Genomic DNA, 14,229 nt, shown 5'->3' with positions numbered 1-14,229 from the left:
ACTCAGGTTCAGCTTTTTGCTTAGGATGACATTTCATTATTCATTCCATTTTTGGTTTGTGTGGTAATAGTACTTCAGATCAATGAAGAAATCTGCTTTCAGACTCTGGGAATAGAATTTTAGGTTATTCTGATAACATTAGGATAACTGGGAATTTTGCCAGCTAGAGAAGAACCGTTACCTATAGCTGGTTGACTCTAATAGGTTGAACTTGGACTCAAATGTTGCTTTTGTATGAGAGTCCTAACTTGCTGAAACTCCTGTTTCTGAGAATTCTGCAGCATTAGCGTGGTAGGCTAGCACTGTGTATCACCCACATGCAAAATAGTTCTTGGTTTACTACAGCCAGTCCTAGCTGCTAAACATGCAGGATTACTGTCTGATTTATCTTCTCATGTCTTTGACACTTCAGTGCAGGCAGCTCTGATTTGTTCTCCTCTGAAATGAGAGCTACCCTGTAAGAAAAAAAGGTAAATACAGAACATTGTAGTCTTGGTAAGTAGTTTATCAAACCCTGATTTTTTCCCCAGAAATCTAAAGAGGCGTTTCAACGTTACCTTATTGCAAGCTTTCAGATATCCTGTACTGCTAACCTGTATTCTATTATTGTCTCCCTTGTCTGCGGAAATCTTTTTTCAGACCTGCAGGTATCTGTTACATTGTAAAGTGTCATTAATGTTTGTTCTTGCTGAACATACTGGAATGTCGGCAGTTGGAAAACTGTTTATAAAATGTGATAGGGATTTATAAAACATGATTTGTCATTAGTTGCGTCTTTTGTAGGTAGCTCAACTTCTAGGGTGTCTGGCTCTACTTCTGTTGGATTTGTTTATCCATAAACCAAGCATTGTTCTTCCTTTACTTTGACTTTGGCAATCTCTCAGAGATAAAATTCTGCAAACCCTGGTTTTGTGTGTGATTTTGGAATCTTACTCAAAGCATAACTTTTGAGTTGCTGATGAAAGTTTTTCACCATAGCCAAAATACTTGGGCTTTTTTGATGATACTTTGTTCTGCGCGGGTTTTTTTGTTTGTTTTGGTTTTCGTCTGTGGGGTTTTTGTTTTTTTAAATAAAAGTGTAGGTTGACTGAGAGGTCATCTGGGTTTGGGAGGGGGAGTGCAAGAACTGGCAATCACTGCATCTAGTGAATTATTTCTAGAAACCAATATTATCTGGTCATGGGTACCAACTGTTGGCTTTCACCTGTGGAGAACGTAGATTTAGGGCTCCGCAGGAGATTTTGGTAGGTCTTCTGACAAGAATTTCTTCTCAAGTCCATCAGTTCCCTAGTTACCATGTTTTATGTGTCTTATTCCTCCACTAATCAGGTGACCAAAATTGCTGTGATAGAATAAATTGCTGATTTTTCAGGGTTTATTTTCTGTGCCTAGAGTGCAAATTTGGAACATCCAGAGGTGAGAATCTTGCTTCTGTTTATTGAGGGTAAGTTGTGAAGGTTATGGTTAGTACAGAATATAAAAGGTCATTGAAGGATGAGAAGAAAACAATGTTGTTATATCTTTTGCACAAATTCCATAATAGCGTGAGAATGTTTCCTAGATAGTGTTAATTGAATTTGTACCATGCCACTTAAGGAGGCTGGATGCTTTTGCTCACAATGCAGCAAATATTTATTAACATTTTTCTTAATATATTTTTTGCTTAATAGGTGCCGTATGTTACTTGAAATGTCCTGTTTTGATGTAGGTTTCTGGATGCCTTGAGGAATAATGTCTGTGGAGACATCTCTTACACTGTGCTTATGCGCTTGACATGGGTTTACCTAATTGTTAGGATTAATATTTGCTTACTGTCAGACTCTTTAGATAAAGTCCAATATACACTCCAGTATGACTGCCTTTGCATAGGCTGAGGGGCTCAAGATCTTAGTGCTCTCTCCTCGTGTAGTTTAGAGTTACCAGGAAATTTCAGAATCTTCCTCCAGAAGCAGCTGACATGAACTTTGACTTGCCTCTGTTTTTTTCCTGACACTTAAGAATACATGAGAGTCTGATACTCATTTGAAATTGTTTTTCAATATAATTTTGTTTTACCCATTCTGAACATTTTGAACTTTCTCCACTGGCCTTGTTTTTCATCTGCTCTACTCATGAAACTGGTAAGTCGTTCCAGTCGTTAATTCACATGACTGTTCTAATTGTTTTATCTTCTGAAAATAACCTTCTTAATTGAATAACTAATTAAAATTTGAATGTGAGCATGCATATTGAAAGCAGGAAATGTATGTGTTTTTAACACTTGTAACAAAATTTACTTGCAATTACAAATTAGTTTCGGGTAAATGCAGGTAAAAAATTGCATCAGTCTGTTCATGAGTTGGGTCAGTTTGTAGTTAATTCTCATGCATGCTTCTTCACAGCAAGTGTCTTTTTGAGAGTAAGGAACCCATTTATTTGCAAATATAATCTCTATGCTAGGTCAGTATTAAAGCGGTCTACCACAGAGCAGCATATGCCGTCTCACACTTGTTTTGCTCACAACTATCATTCCATGCTGCATGCCAGTAGTTCACATACTGTGGTCTTTGGAACTTTGTCTAAGGAGCCATATCAAAATAGTTAAAACTCACTATTTTCAGATTTTCTGGAGAACCCAAATACTCTAATCATGACAATTCCAAAGTCCTAAGCACCTGTACCATTTTATTTCAGACAGCTGGTGTATCTTGGGAGTTCGGAGGGGGGGAAACACAACTGTGCTTTACCTGGAAGTTCAGGTGTGGGATCTGTGTGTGCACCAACAGGTGTCAGTGGGTGTATGTGTGTCCACCTTGCTCGACCTCACCCTCTGACAGCTACTGTGTTGGAGCCTGTCCTTTTTTCCTGTTGTTCGAGTGACATTTGCCAGAGAAACAGTTCTTAGAGTTGGGTGGCACTGAACTAGAGGTATCTCAAGGGTCACAGTATTGAGCCTACCTGCCTAGGGAAGACTTTTGAGACTTTTCAAGGAGGAGGTTTACAGTTGACTTTAAGATCTGGACTAAATTGGCAACAGAAGCCATGGCTGCACTGTCTCTGCTCCTTTTAGTGGATAGGTTTGTATGCTGAATTGGGGGGAAATGTGGGGAGGGATGGCCTTTTGAGACGTGACTTCACAGAAGTGACTAACCTTGCCTGGGACAAGCCACAGCTGAAATGTGGAAGGAGTGAATACTTGAAAGCTTGTGGAGCAGCGTCATGTGGCAGTAACTGCTGGCAGTTGTGTTACAGACTTCCTGTCTTTTTAGAAAGAAAATTGGACTGAACTAGATAAAGTTTCCGTTTCTGTGGTGATGCGGGACTTTGTTTAAAAGCATAAGCTTGAAAAAGCTGTAACAGATGCTATATGGATACCTTTAGTTTGATTACTTGTTGTTGTTGTGGTTCTAATATTTTTTCTTTTAGTTTTTTATTTGATTGAGGGATCAGCCTGACCATGACAGCACACAAGGCTACATAAATACTGGCAATATATGAATGTGCAGTATGTATATATGGTAACTATTCAGTAAGTTTATCTTAGCAGTGTTTATAGAACCAAAATGAAATGATTTTTAAGTTTTATTTAAAAATGAGGTTTTTCTGACACTGCTGAACTTAACTATTGGTATTAACTTCCTCTCTTCCCCACAAAAAAGGCAGTTGGGCAGATCAGTATAGAGTATGTGTATGTTCAATCAAAAGGTTGTTCGGTCTCTCTCCTGTATCACAGGATGCTATTTGTATGTACGTAAACATGAACTCTGGAGTTAAAATTAAATTCTCTTCAGGCAGGTAATTCCTCTCTACAGCTTAATTAAAATAACAAGGTTAAACAGCTGTTTGGTGCCAAATACTGTTTTAGGGGACTGTGCAAAAGTAATTTTCTATTTGAAATGTGATCTCAATTTAACTTCTGTCCTTGGTTTTCCTAAAATAAGCAGCTGCAGACACTTAGTGTAAAACAGTTAACATGTTCAATAGGAATGCAAATGTAACCCATGACACTTTAATTGCTCCACACTAATGATACTGCAGACATGATGTATCCTGTCAGATATTCCTGTTAATATCCCTGTTGTAAATCAGCTCTAACGGTTGTCAGGAGGACAATGAGACTGAGACAATGATCAGCATGTGATCTTTTCTTTCCAGGCATGTCAACCCTTTTTACATTCAAGATCTCAAATTAATTTTTGTATCTTGTAATTAAAGTTTGAGATCTTTTACCCTAGGATTTTTGAGCTCGTCTTTGGAGTGAAGATCTGTTTGTTTGGGTTTTTTTCAAATAGAGAATTTTTGCTCCTTGTTAACCTGTATTTTCCATTAGGTGAGATCTCCTTAAGTTACCTTTAGAGTGGCATTTTTTTGGTGAATTATATTTGCTCAGAAGTGAGACTGCTTAGTACGTTTTTTGAAAATCCTGGGGAGCTGTGTAAGCATGGGAGACAAGGAATTCCTTTTTGTGCTGTGGCAGCAGAAAAATGAAAGCTTTTTGCTATGAATTATTTGCTCTGAAATATATATATATCAGAAATCATTACTTCCTTCTAAGGGAGTTGCATATTTTAAGGGTCTGCTTTCAGGCCAGGAGTCTCAAGTAGTGTCTTTATCAGGACCCTGTGGTGTTATCCTGATTTATTGCAAAGCTCTGTAGAAATCGGACCAGAGAACATTCCATAGTATTTTTTTTTCCTGAAGTTTTCTAAAATGAGGTGCAAATGGAGCAGCATCTCTTCTGCTCCTCCCATGCCAGCCCAACTGTTCTGTGGTTTACCTTTGGCTTGCTCCAGTCTGGGGCAGATCAGGGTTTAACAACGCTGTGTGTCCTCAGTCAAAGCAAGAACAGGTTGTAGTTTGCAGTTCTATATCTGATTGTGCCAATTTGTGGCTTCTGATAACGTTATGCCTTTTGGGAGTTTTGAGATTTTTTGGAGTGCATAAAGAGTGTGGACATCAGCAAAGCACCAGAGTTTAGCCATAGACAGAGAACAGGGAAAAAGAGGAAAAAGTAAGTTGCTCTGTACAGAATGGAAATTGTGTATTGACTATGCCTGGTGCTTTCAGTTCAATATATATTTTAAATTAAAAAAAAAAAAGTGACCTGGAAATCCCTGACACAGTACAAAGAGAGGAAGAGATGCCTGGTGCCCTAGAATGAACAGTGGAACTCATGCAGACAGAGAACAGTGAGCTGAGCAAGTGCTGTGCCATCTGCTAGATGAGCTGTAGAACAGATTACTTATTATGACGCTCCCTCTAAAGGGAAAACAGATAGTTGGGATTGTGGAATTGAATTGAAAGCAAGTACGTGAGATTGAATTTTCAGGTTTACTTCATCTTAAGCAGGCACTTGCAGCAGAGGGCTGTTATACTTCATCATTCCAATTCATCTTTATTTTGCTCTGAGGATAAAGACCTACTGCCACTCTTAAAATCCCTCAGAGGAGATTGGGGGATCGTTGCTTGTATATACCCGTGCTAGCAACACCTAATGTGGATAGACAGGGAGAGAATATTGCCTGTTAGTCCTTTAATTTTCATGTTACTGCAGCGCTAATGAAATGTGGTGAAAGCCTTTTACTTGCAAAAGAGGATTTGAATGTGCACAGAACTGTCACACAGGTGTGCCTCCTTGTAGGGCTCTTTCAGGTGTCCCTGATGCTAGAGGTTCTTGTTTTCTCTCTACAGACAGTATGTAGTCTAGAATTTAGTTTGCTTGCTTCTGAAGTAGTAACAACCTGAAATAAAACCTTTTTCAAGAACAGCCGGCCTGTCTTGCATTGCGTATCCTATTTACCTGCAGGGGTTTTGATGATGTTGTCCCTGTCATGTTTTCCTTTTTATTCTTAGATATATTTTAGAACTTGCTTGGTATTTCTCCAATTTAAATTAACTAAAAATATATATAAAAATAACCTCATGTCTGTCGCTCTTTACATTGTATTTCCCTGGTAGCTGTCTCAAATGATCCTATAAATCCATCATCTCAGGCTGTCTTACATACATGTTATGAACTTGGGCAGGGGTAAGAAAATAATTGCATGCAGAAGCCCTTCAGGGTACTAAACGCTCAAACAGAGTGGATTCTTTATATTGCCAAGGTGAAGTAATTGCTGATGAAAAGAAAGCAAATTCAACTGAGATACCCTTCGTGGAAGTTGTTTTTGTGATGGTCTCTTTTTCCCAGCACCAGCACTTGTAATGGTTGCAGTGTAGTCAAACTTGTTGGTTAATGCTCTAGTTAACTTATAAATCTCTAAGTAGCATTACAGCTGTAATGATGAGCTACAGGAGAGCTTCATAACACTGAAATGGAGTATGCTAGTTATAGAGACAAAGCAAATCTTTGGTTTTGATTTAATAGCTTACCAGTAGAATTATAATTTCATGCTTTGAAAAAAGTAGAAAGAGGGAAAACATGGCAGTATGTTTCTGCATTTTCCATGATGTTGTTCTTTAGTGCTTTCCCTACAATTGTTGCCCTTACATCTTTATACTATTTCTTATTTTGTGTGGGGTGGGGTAGGGGAAAGCTGAAAGGGGTTTGTAGAAGTATAGTTACTGCTTAGCTTTGACATTAGTTGTTATTGACTGGAGTGATTTCTGTGCCAAGGTGTACAATACCTTGTTCTTATCTTTTAATATGGTAATCTGTTTCTGGTTTGGGTTTGAAGGTAACTGTACCCTTGTGATATAGAAGCATGTGATCATTTGTGTAAATATATGCATATTTAAGGATGGCGGTGCATGAAGTTTATAATTCGTTCCAGCACACTCTGACATTTGTGCCTCAATTGTTTCCTCATATTAAACATTTCTCCTGTATTCCAAGCAATATTATCTCTGTTGGTGCATTTATGATACTGTTCATGTTAGCTGATCCAAAGTGACCAGAAAAAACAACTTTTTAGTATCCAGGTTGTTCCTGTTGCAGATGTGTGTGTATTCAGCCCTTTTAGAATATGAAGCTTAATATGGTGTTATTTCCCAAACTGCCACACTTTATGAATAAAAACAATCTGTACTTGCTGGGTCAACCCACTTGGCATTAAGGTAGTAACTGTAAGTAAGGAAAAGCAGTAATGCCAGTCTGGAAGCTTCCGTGGTATGAAGGTGCTATAGCTGCCTGCTGATTGAAGTAGCAAAAGTGCTTTTGTCTCAGTGGAATTGTTTTTCTTCTTTTAAATGAGGGAGTGAAAGCCTATAGTCAAGTTCCAGAAAAAACTACCAGAAGGTGTGTAAATAATTGAGCTAACCTGGACATATTTGAATATTTGCTGAACTAGACAGTAGGACAAAAGAAAATCTGTTATTTCAATAATCCAGACATGCCGTGGGTGTAGAATGTCTGTTGTGCTCTTGGAGGAGCTGAGAGCTACTGAAAGCATGAAGACTGGTCTGTACCGTATGTCCAGTTTTGGAAAAACATAGCTGTGGTGAGAAGATGCAAGTCTGGCATATCACTTTATGATTAAAAACTAGCAACATCTATAAAAATAAGGTAACTTTCAGTGGCTTTATGTTTAGCTTTGACTATTACTACAGTGTTTAAGCTGGTTAATTTGAGACATTTTAGAGGGACTTCAGAATTAGTGTGTTTTGATAGGTGCTTTTAAGGTTATTCAGGAAAAACTATCTTTTATGAAAACAGATCAAATACAGTAAGAGGCTACTATGTCTGCAACATTTTTGTGATTTTTTTGGTAATAGTGTGTTGTAACAGACAGGTGGAGAATGTTACGCAGCAAGAGATTTAGTGTCTTAGTCTTACTTTAGAAGAGTGAGGCTGAATGATCTAGAGGAAGGCTAAAAGAGAAGGCTACTTTTAGAAAGTTACAAATGAACTTTTTTTTAATCTACTAAAAATTCTTATTTAATCAAGCCTACTATGGTGTTAATACTGCATAAGGTACCTCTTGAGGATGGGAAACAGTGCCTGCCAGCACAACCACAAGAGGTTCTGGAATATGTGATTGGCATATATAAGGTTAGCAAATTGTCTATCCTTCTGTTTATTATAATTAATCAATCCTTTTTCTTAATCAAACTTTTTTTTTTTTGTAGGAATTTGTTTACCAGAAAGCAAAGTGCAAGATTTGAAAAACAAAATGATGTGGGATGGAAGTTGTTTGGAAAAGTACCTCTCAGAGAAAACTCACAGAAAGATCCAAAGAAAATACAAAAGGTATTTGTTTATTTCTGTGTTAGATTAGTGGTGAATGTAGAAGCCAGTTAAGTTTATGATCTGTGTATAGGGCTGTAAAGCCTGTTTGTTTGATGAGTTGCACACAATTTCTCAGACAGTATCAAAGAAGGTTCTTCATTGAAATTTTACTTCCATTATAACAGTGCCATTCAAAAGAATGTGTTCTACACGGTCATTACATTGAGTACTCTGTGAAAACACATACCACTTTGATATAAAGTATTTATTGTTAAGATTCAAAGTATATGAATGCATATATGTTTTTTTATAATCAAGCTTAGTAGGTATTTTGAAAATATTTCCATTTTCTTTATCTTGTTCTAGCTTTCACTGGTTTGTGGCCTTTGTGTCATAGACCTATCTATAACGTGCTGTTTGAAGGGAAATTGTTCTGCTGGGCCTTGGCTTATTTGTGCTTAAATAGTAATTAAAAATACATAAATTCAAGATAGAGTGAATGTGATAGAGTGCCAGAAACTTGTGTTGGAACGCTGGTTTCATGCATTCCTTGTTTTCTGAAGTATTTGCTGTTTGGAGTTGAAATTTTCCATGTATGGGCCTTGATGAAAATTTCATGAGTGACTTGAAATGTTGGAACGGTATAATACAGTTCAGGATAAGTGAATGGAATAAAATTGTACAGAAAAAAGAAAGAAAATCCAGTATAGTTCAAAAGGGAGTGTGTATTGAAATTGTTTATTGAAGTGGTTCCCTGAATAGAGAAAAACTTTAAAACTTTTTGCATAGGTTTTTTTATGTGTGTCTATTGCTTATATTTGCCAGTAGTTAGATCCATGATTTGTCAAATTTAGCAGCTGTTTTTGGGGGCAGGGAGGGGGGTGAAGAAGTTACACAAAAATCTTTTCAGGCCTTCCTTCGTGTGTCATAAGAGAATAAAAAACACAATTAAACCCTTTTTTTTCCTTCTTTGCATATCACTTCTCAAGCTATAGCATTATAACATTGTTGAAAACATAACATTTCAGAGGACTGGTTCTACTACAGATAAGCCTAAGCACATTGCTAGTGAATCAAGTAACCTGCCTTCCAAAGGGGGAAATCCAACTATGTGGTCAGTAGTTTATGAGCAGCTCTTTCAGTGAGAAGAAAACATCCTCTTTCAATCTGTCTCACTCAGTCTGGGATTTTTGGATTGCATATAGGCATTTTATGTGTTTGGGGCCTTTGTTGTATTTCATTCGTTTCTCACTTCCTTGTTCAAACCACTGTGGGACTGGGAAGGTTTGCATGGGGAGAGACCACACAATTAGAGCTTCAGAACCAGCTTCTGTGTGTAAAATGAGAATGCTGATTTGAAGGACTGTGCTGCTTGGTTTAGGGTAAAATGCTCTGGAAATGCAGGTGTCTTGTGTGACTGTTCTTAGCTGTAGCTAGGCTGTTGATTTAAGTGAAGTTCAAGCAGCTTTTTGAAGTTGTCACTGTGATCAACCATTCAGACTTTATCTACAGCTTGTCTTGATATAATTAACAGTTCCGAAGTGTTCAGCAAAGATTTTTGATGACACATTCGAAGAGACTTAATAATCGCAGTACTCAGACACTTAGCAGTGTATTTTATTTTTGTCATCTGTTCTTTGATAAGTAAATAATGTATTAACATTTTGCGGTTGTTGCTGGTACTGTGAATATTTTTCCTTTAGATCCAAACTATCTTGCATCATGAGTATTCAGTGTTCCTAGAACATTACAGCTTTGAATGGTTGTATTAAATTTGTTAGAAAAAAGTAGCTATTGAAGAATTATGTGGTATGGCATCCAACCATTAGTTAGTTTCTGGCAAGATTGCAAGTCTGAAACAATTGTCTCCAATGCCTCTTGGGTAACAATAACTAAGCCTTCCTAATTTATTTGGTGCTTTTCTGAAGTTATTTTTGACATGTAGAATTTCTGAGACATGAATAATGCTGTAAACAACTAGTCCAGCCTCACCAGCACCTGAAAGCACATCCCAGTTTAGGTTACCCCTCACAGGTTGCTTTGACAATGACAGAGTAGCACTTGGGGTTGCACTGTTTTTTTCTCATTTAGAGGCATGCTTTTTTGCCCTTTGATTTGTGCCTAAAGAACTTTCATATGTGTAAGTGGAGGAGGTGACATCATATGGCTATTGGAATGATGCCTGTTGGCCAACACCAGTTCCGTCTCCTTTCTGGAAAAAAAGGGTACTAGGCCAGAAGAACAAATGCTCTGGCTCTGTTTCCAAGGCCAGAAGGGTAGGTGCTTGAAAGATCCTTATCTCATGTATTGAAGAATTTAGAGGTATGCAATGAAATGTGGGGGGGAGTTGGGGAAGAAGATGGCTGTGATCAAGGTAAATGGTTAGTATCCTAGTAAATTATTTCAGTGTCTGCACTTTTTCCTGTGGGGCATGAAACAAGGTGTCTAAACTATTTTTTTTTCATAGGCGGCTGTTAATTGTCTGCGCTTTATGTATACTTTACCTGAAATTGGGCTTGATTTTTTTTTTTTTTAAATTTATTTTTCTTTCCAGAAGTGCTGGGGCCTTCCTTAAAGCTCAGTGCAATGGGAGTTACACTTGCATTATATGAAATCCACTATAAACACTAAGTGCCCTAAGAAGCCGATCGTTTAGGGATGCAAAGTTGGTGACTGTTTTGGAGCTTGAGACTCCATATCTTGATCACAAGTGTTTCATGACTTGACTACCCCACTGTCTTATGCAAAGAGATGTGGAAAACATTGTGGAACAGTCTTACATGACCGTGTCAGTATGGGAGCCGGATCTTGAGGACTGTGCGGGGGAGCTGCGAGGCCCTGAACAATGATGACAACATTGTAATTGTTAATTGAAGGTTGTCAGCTCTAAGTACTGAGTGAAGTGTGTAGATCACACAGTCGGAGTGGAAAATGCTACATAGACAGAAGGGACTAATTAAAAAGTTAAGTATTCTTTTAACGTAGCGTTGTGTGCAACTTCCTATACGCTTCAAGAAAACCAAACTGGAGGGAGAAAAGGGAGAGTCTGTTTTTCTGACATCATGGGGAATCAGCAGGGTTTTGAACCGTTCTGTCTGTTGATCTTCTGAGCTAACATAGTGATTGGTAGCAGCAGTCACCTGTCACTCCATGCCATGAATTTCCGATTATATTACACAACTGGGCTTGTGCAAACTTGATGAGAAATAGACATTGCTAATGTGCTGCTGGCCACAGTTATCGTGGGTATTGCTTCCTTTCCGTAGTACACTGTATTCCTTCCGTCTTCTGTATGTGCAGGATTATCTGACTTTATTCATAGGATTCAGTACTCTGACAGACTTATTTCTAATGTTTTGTGCTTCTGACATGGTGAACAAAAGAATTGTGCGTTGGCGAGCCCTTGTAACTTAACTTCTCATCACTCCGCCCCTTGGGTATTCATCTGGATTTGTACTAATGAGATACTCAGTGCTGTGTTAAAGGTTTTCATGTCTATTTGCTGGTGGCAAAAAACTGACAGGCTTCTGAGAGTCTGTTACTTGAGATGCCTCAAGTTTGGGAAAGGGTGGAGATGTAGGCTGTGCCTTTCTCTTGAGCTTGACCCTGTCCCTCCTGTTCCAGTTCCTGCCTCTGTTGGTGCTGGTACTTGAAACAGGGCTTGTTTATTGAGCAAGAGCCTTTCCATTCTCTGCCTGCTCAGGCTTGACTTACTGATTCTTTTCAAGGAAAAAAACCAAACATATTCATGCTATGGAGTCCAGGTCTTCCTGCAAATTGTCTGTTCACGATGATGTTATTGTTATGTGGTAAAATACTCATTAGCCCATAGATTGTGGGAGGGTCAATCTGCCTGACTACAGGGGCTCCTGAGTAGTGTTTCTATTAGCAAAATCTTAGTCTAAATTAATTCTGAAAGGCAATTTAGAGGAAAGGTGATAAATTCTTCATTGTGATTTTTACTTGATTATGGTTTCCCATCTTGGGGAAAAAAAAAAAAAATCGAGTTGCATGTAACTTGTTTAGACTATCAGAAGTCCTTTGGATTATCTAAGATGCCATAAAATAGCCTGCCTGTAGTAGTAGCTACAGTTATCAATTTCTGTTTGTATCAGTCCTCAAGTTTCACATACCTAGAGTAATCCATCTGATCGTACCTGCTTGGTATGAAGCTCTTTGTGCACAGGAACTAAGGTGACTGAGCCACCAAGTAATCCTTTCTCAAGTCAGCTTCTTTTGCTTCTGGACAGACATCAAAGAAATCCTTTGTGCCAGGTCACTAATTAGAGACCTGTGACTATCCCATTAATTTGGCTGTAGACTCCTATAGTGAGTTCATAGGTATGTTCATGGTTTCATCTTCTAATACCTTTGTATTTTTTTTCCATAATGAGAGGAACAAAGTTAACTGCAAACTTAGTCTTCTGAAAGATATGGATGTTTGTGTACGCATTTTTTAAACTTACATGAAGGGAATAGTCTTTAAATACATTCATATTGTACATTGTTCTGATACTTTCCCCACAATAATCTCGTCTGGGATTGAAAGAAATTTGCAAGAAAGAATGCTATAGTAAGGTATGTGTTTATGTAAAGCATGGCAGGGGGAGGGGGGGGAAGTAATTGAACTGTGAAGTGGCTAAAGATTGTTCTTAGAAATACCAGTTCTTATTTCCCTCTGGCCTGCTACTTAATAAATAAATGATGAAAACTCCAGACCGTCAAACTTCAGTTGCTGTTCACAAGTTGAGTGTTGTTATACCACAGCTGAAGATGGCTGTACATATACAACTGAGGCCAGACACAATTTGTAAGGAGCAGTAGCATTTTTTTCTGTCTGACCTCCGACCAAAAGAATGGTCAGACAGGTTTTTGAGCACATAAACCTCAAGTTCTCAAGTCCTATAAAAACTTCTAACGGCACTCACTTGTTCAACTAGTGTATGTAAGACGTAGCATCATAGTCTGTTTTAACAATGTGGGAATTAAAGTCACTCCAGCTAAGCTGGTGTTTGGCCTGCTTTTACTGCTGAAAATATACATGAATATTTCTCTTTTGATAAAGAATCAGTATTGGCATAGGCTAAGGTTGGATTGCTTTGCATCATCACCAAGACGTTTTATACAGTTTTTATACAGTTAAATGTTTTAAAGCTTAAAAGCTGTCATAACTGGTAATCTCGCCTGAGAAGCTGGAAGTACATCTACAATGGAGGCTTGCGTGATTAATTTTTTTGTATCAATTATCATCAGGAATCCTGCTTGAGCAGAACTGGTTATGCCAGTTGCTTTTGTAATTGATGTGTGAAAATGCACTAAAAGTCAGATGACAGTACTTCACTGTGAGTAATAAACCAAAGTTAAATTATTTTCCCTTCCAATAGACTGTAGAGCTGAGCTAGGCTTTGCAGCCACTCTTTCTTTCAGGAGCTCCTTTCAGGATTGGCAAGAACAGCAGATGTAAATACCATATGTTTGCAACTTCCCCACCCCACCCCCCCGTGGTTTTGTTAGTGAATGTTCTTGAAAAAGAAACTCCTTTAAAAATTCAAGAAGAGGTAACGTTGTTCTCAGCATATCATTTGGTTGTCTCCTCTCATGTGATCAGTCTTCACAGAACTTGTTTGCAATTGCCCAGTCAAGATCTTATGTATTAAGATTGCTGACATTCCATATCAAAATATTTAGAATTTCTAATGGCAGTTCCTTCTGATTTTTAACCTAGGGATTGTCATCTTCCCAAACTTGAAAAGATTTCTGTTCTGAAAGCCATAGTGTGCTCTCGTGGGGGGTGGGCGAGACTTTTTTCTCTCCACCCCACCCCCCCTGAATAAGGATTCAAATAAATTAATTGCCTGGGGAGTTGGATTCCAGCCGTGAAGCCACCACTGATGAAAACAGTCTGTCCACCTTGGATGCAGTGGAAAACCACAGGAGTTTACATGCAGCTGTGTATAGCAAGTTTGTCTGTACAAGGCCTCAGGAGCAGATTGCAGGCGTGCAGTGGGTGGAGTGGCAGCATAAGAGCTAATAGCCAGGTTTTTCAGTACATCTTGCTTGTTCTGCTCTTAACCACTACAGCA

The 14,229-nt window shown here is 38.3% G+C and overlaps 1 protein-coding gene across 1 annotated transcript in view; it reads left to right on the top strand.

Annotated features, from left to right (window-relative positions):
* TBC1D14 (TBC1 domain family member 14) overlaps positions 1–14,229 on the top strand; it is a 71,148-nt gene that overhangs the window by 15,028 nt on the left and 41,891 nt on the right. The window contains exon 3 of the mRNA XM_059817569.1: positions 8,047–8,167. Within this exon, the coding sequence (XP_059673552.1) occupies positions 8,047–8,167 (121 nt within the window). The remainder of the gene's footprint in view (positions 1–8,046; positions 8,168–14,229) is intronic.

This window comes from Gavia stellata, chromosome 5 (genome assembly GCF_030936135.1).
Source record: "Gavia stellata isolate bGavSte3 chromosome 5, bGavSte3.hap2, whole genome shotgun sequence".
Lineage (NCBI taxonomy): Eukaryota > Metazoa > Chordata > Aves > Gaviiformes > Gaviidae > Gavia > Gavia stellata.
Note: the sequence above shows the minus strand (reverse complement) of the source record. Positions and strands in the feature narration are given on the sequence as shown.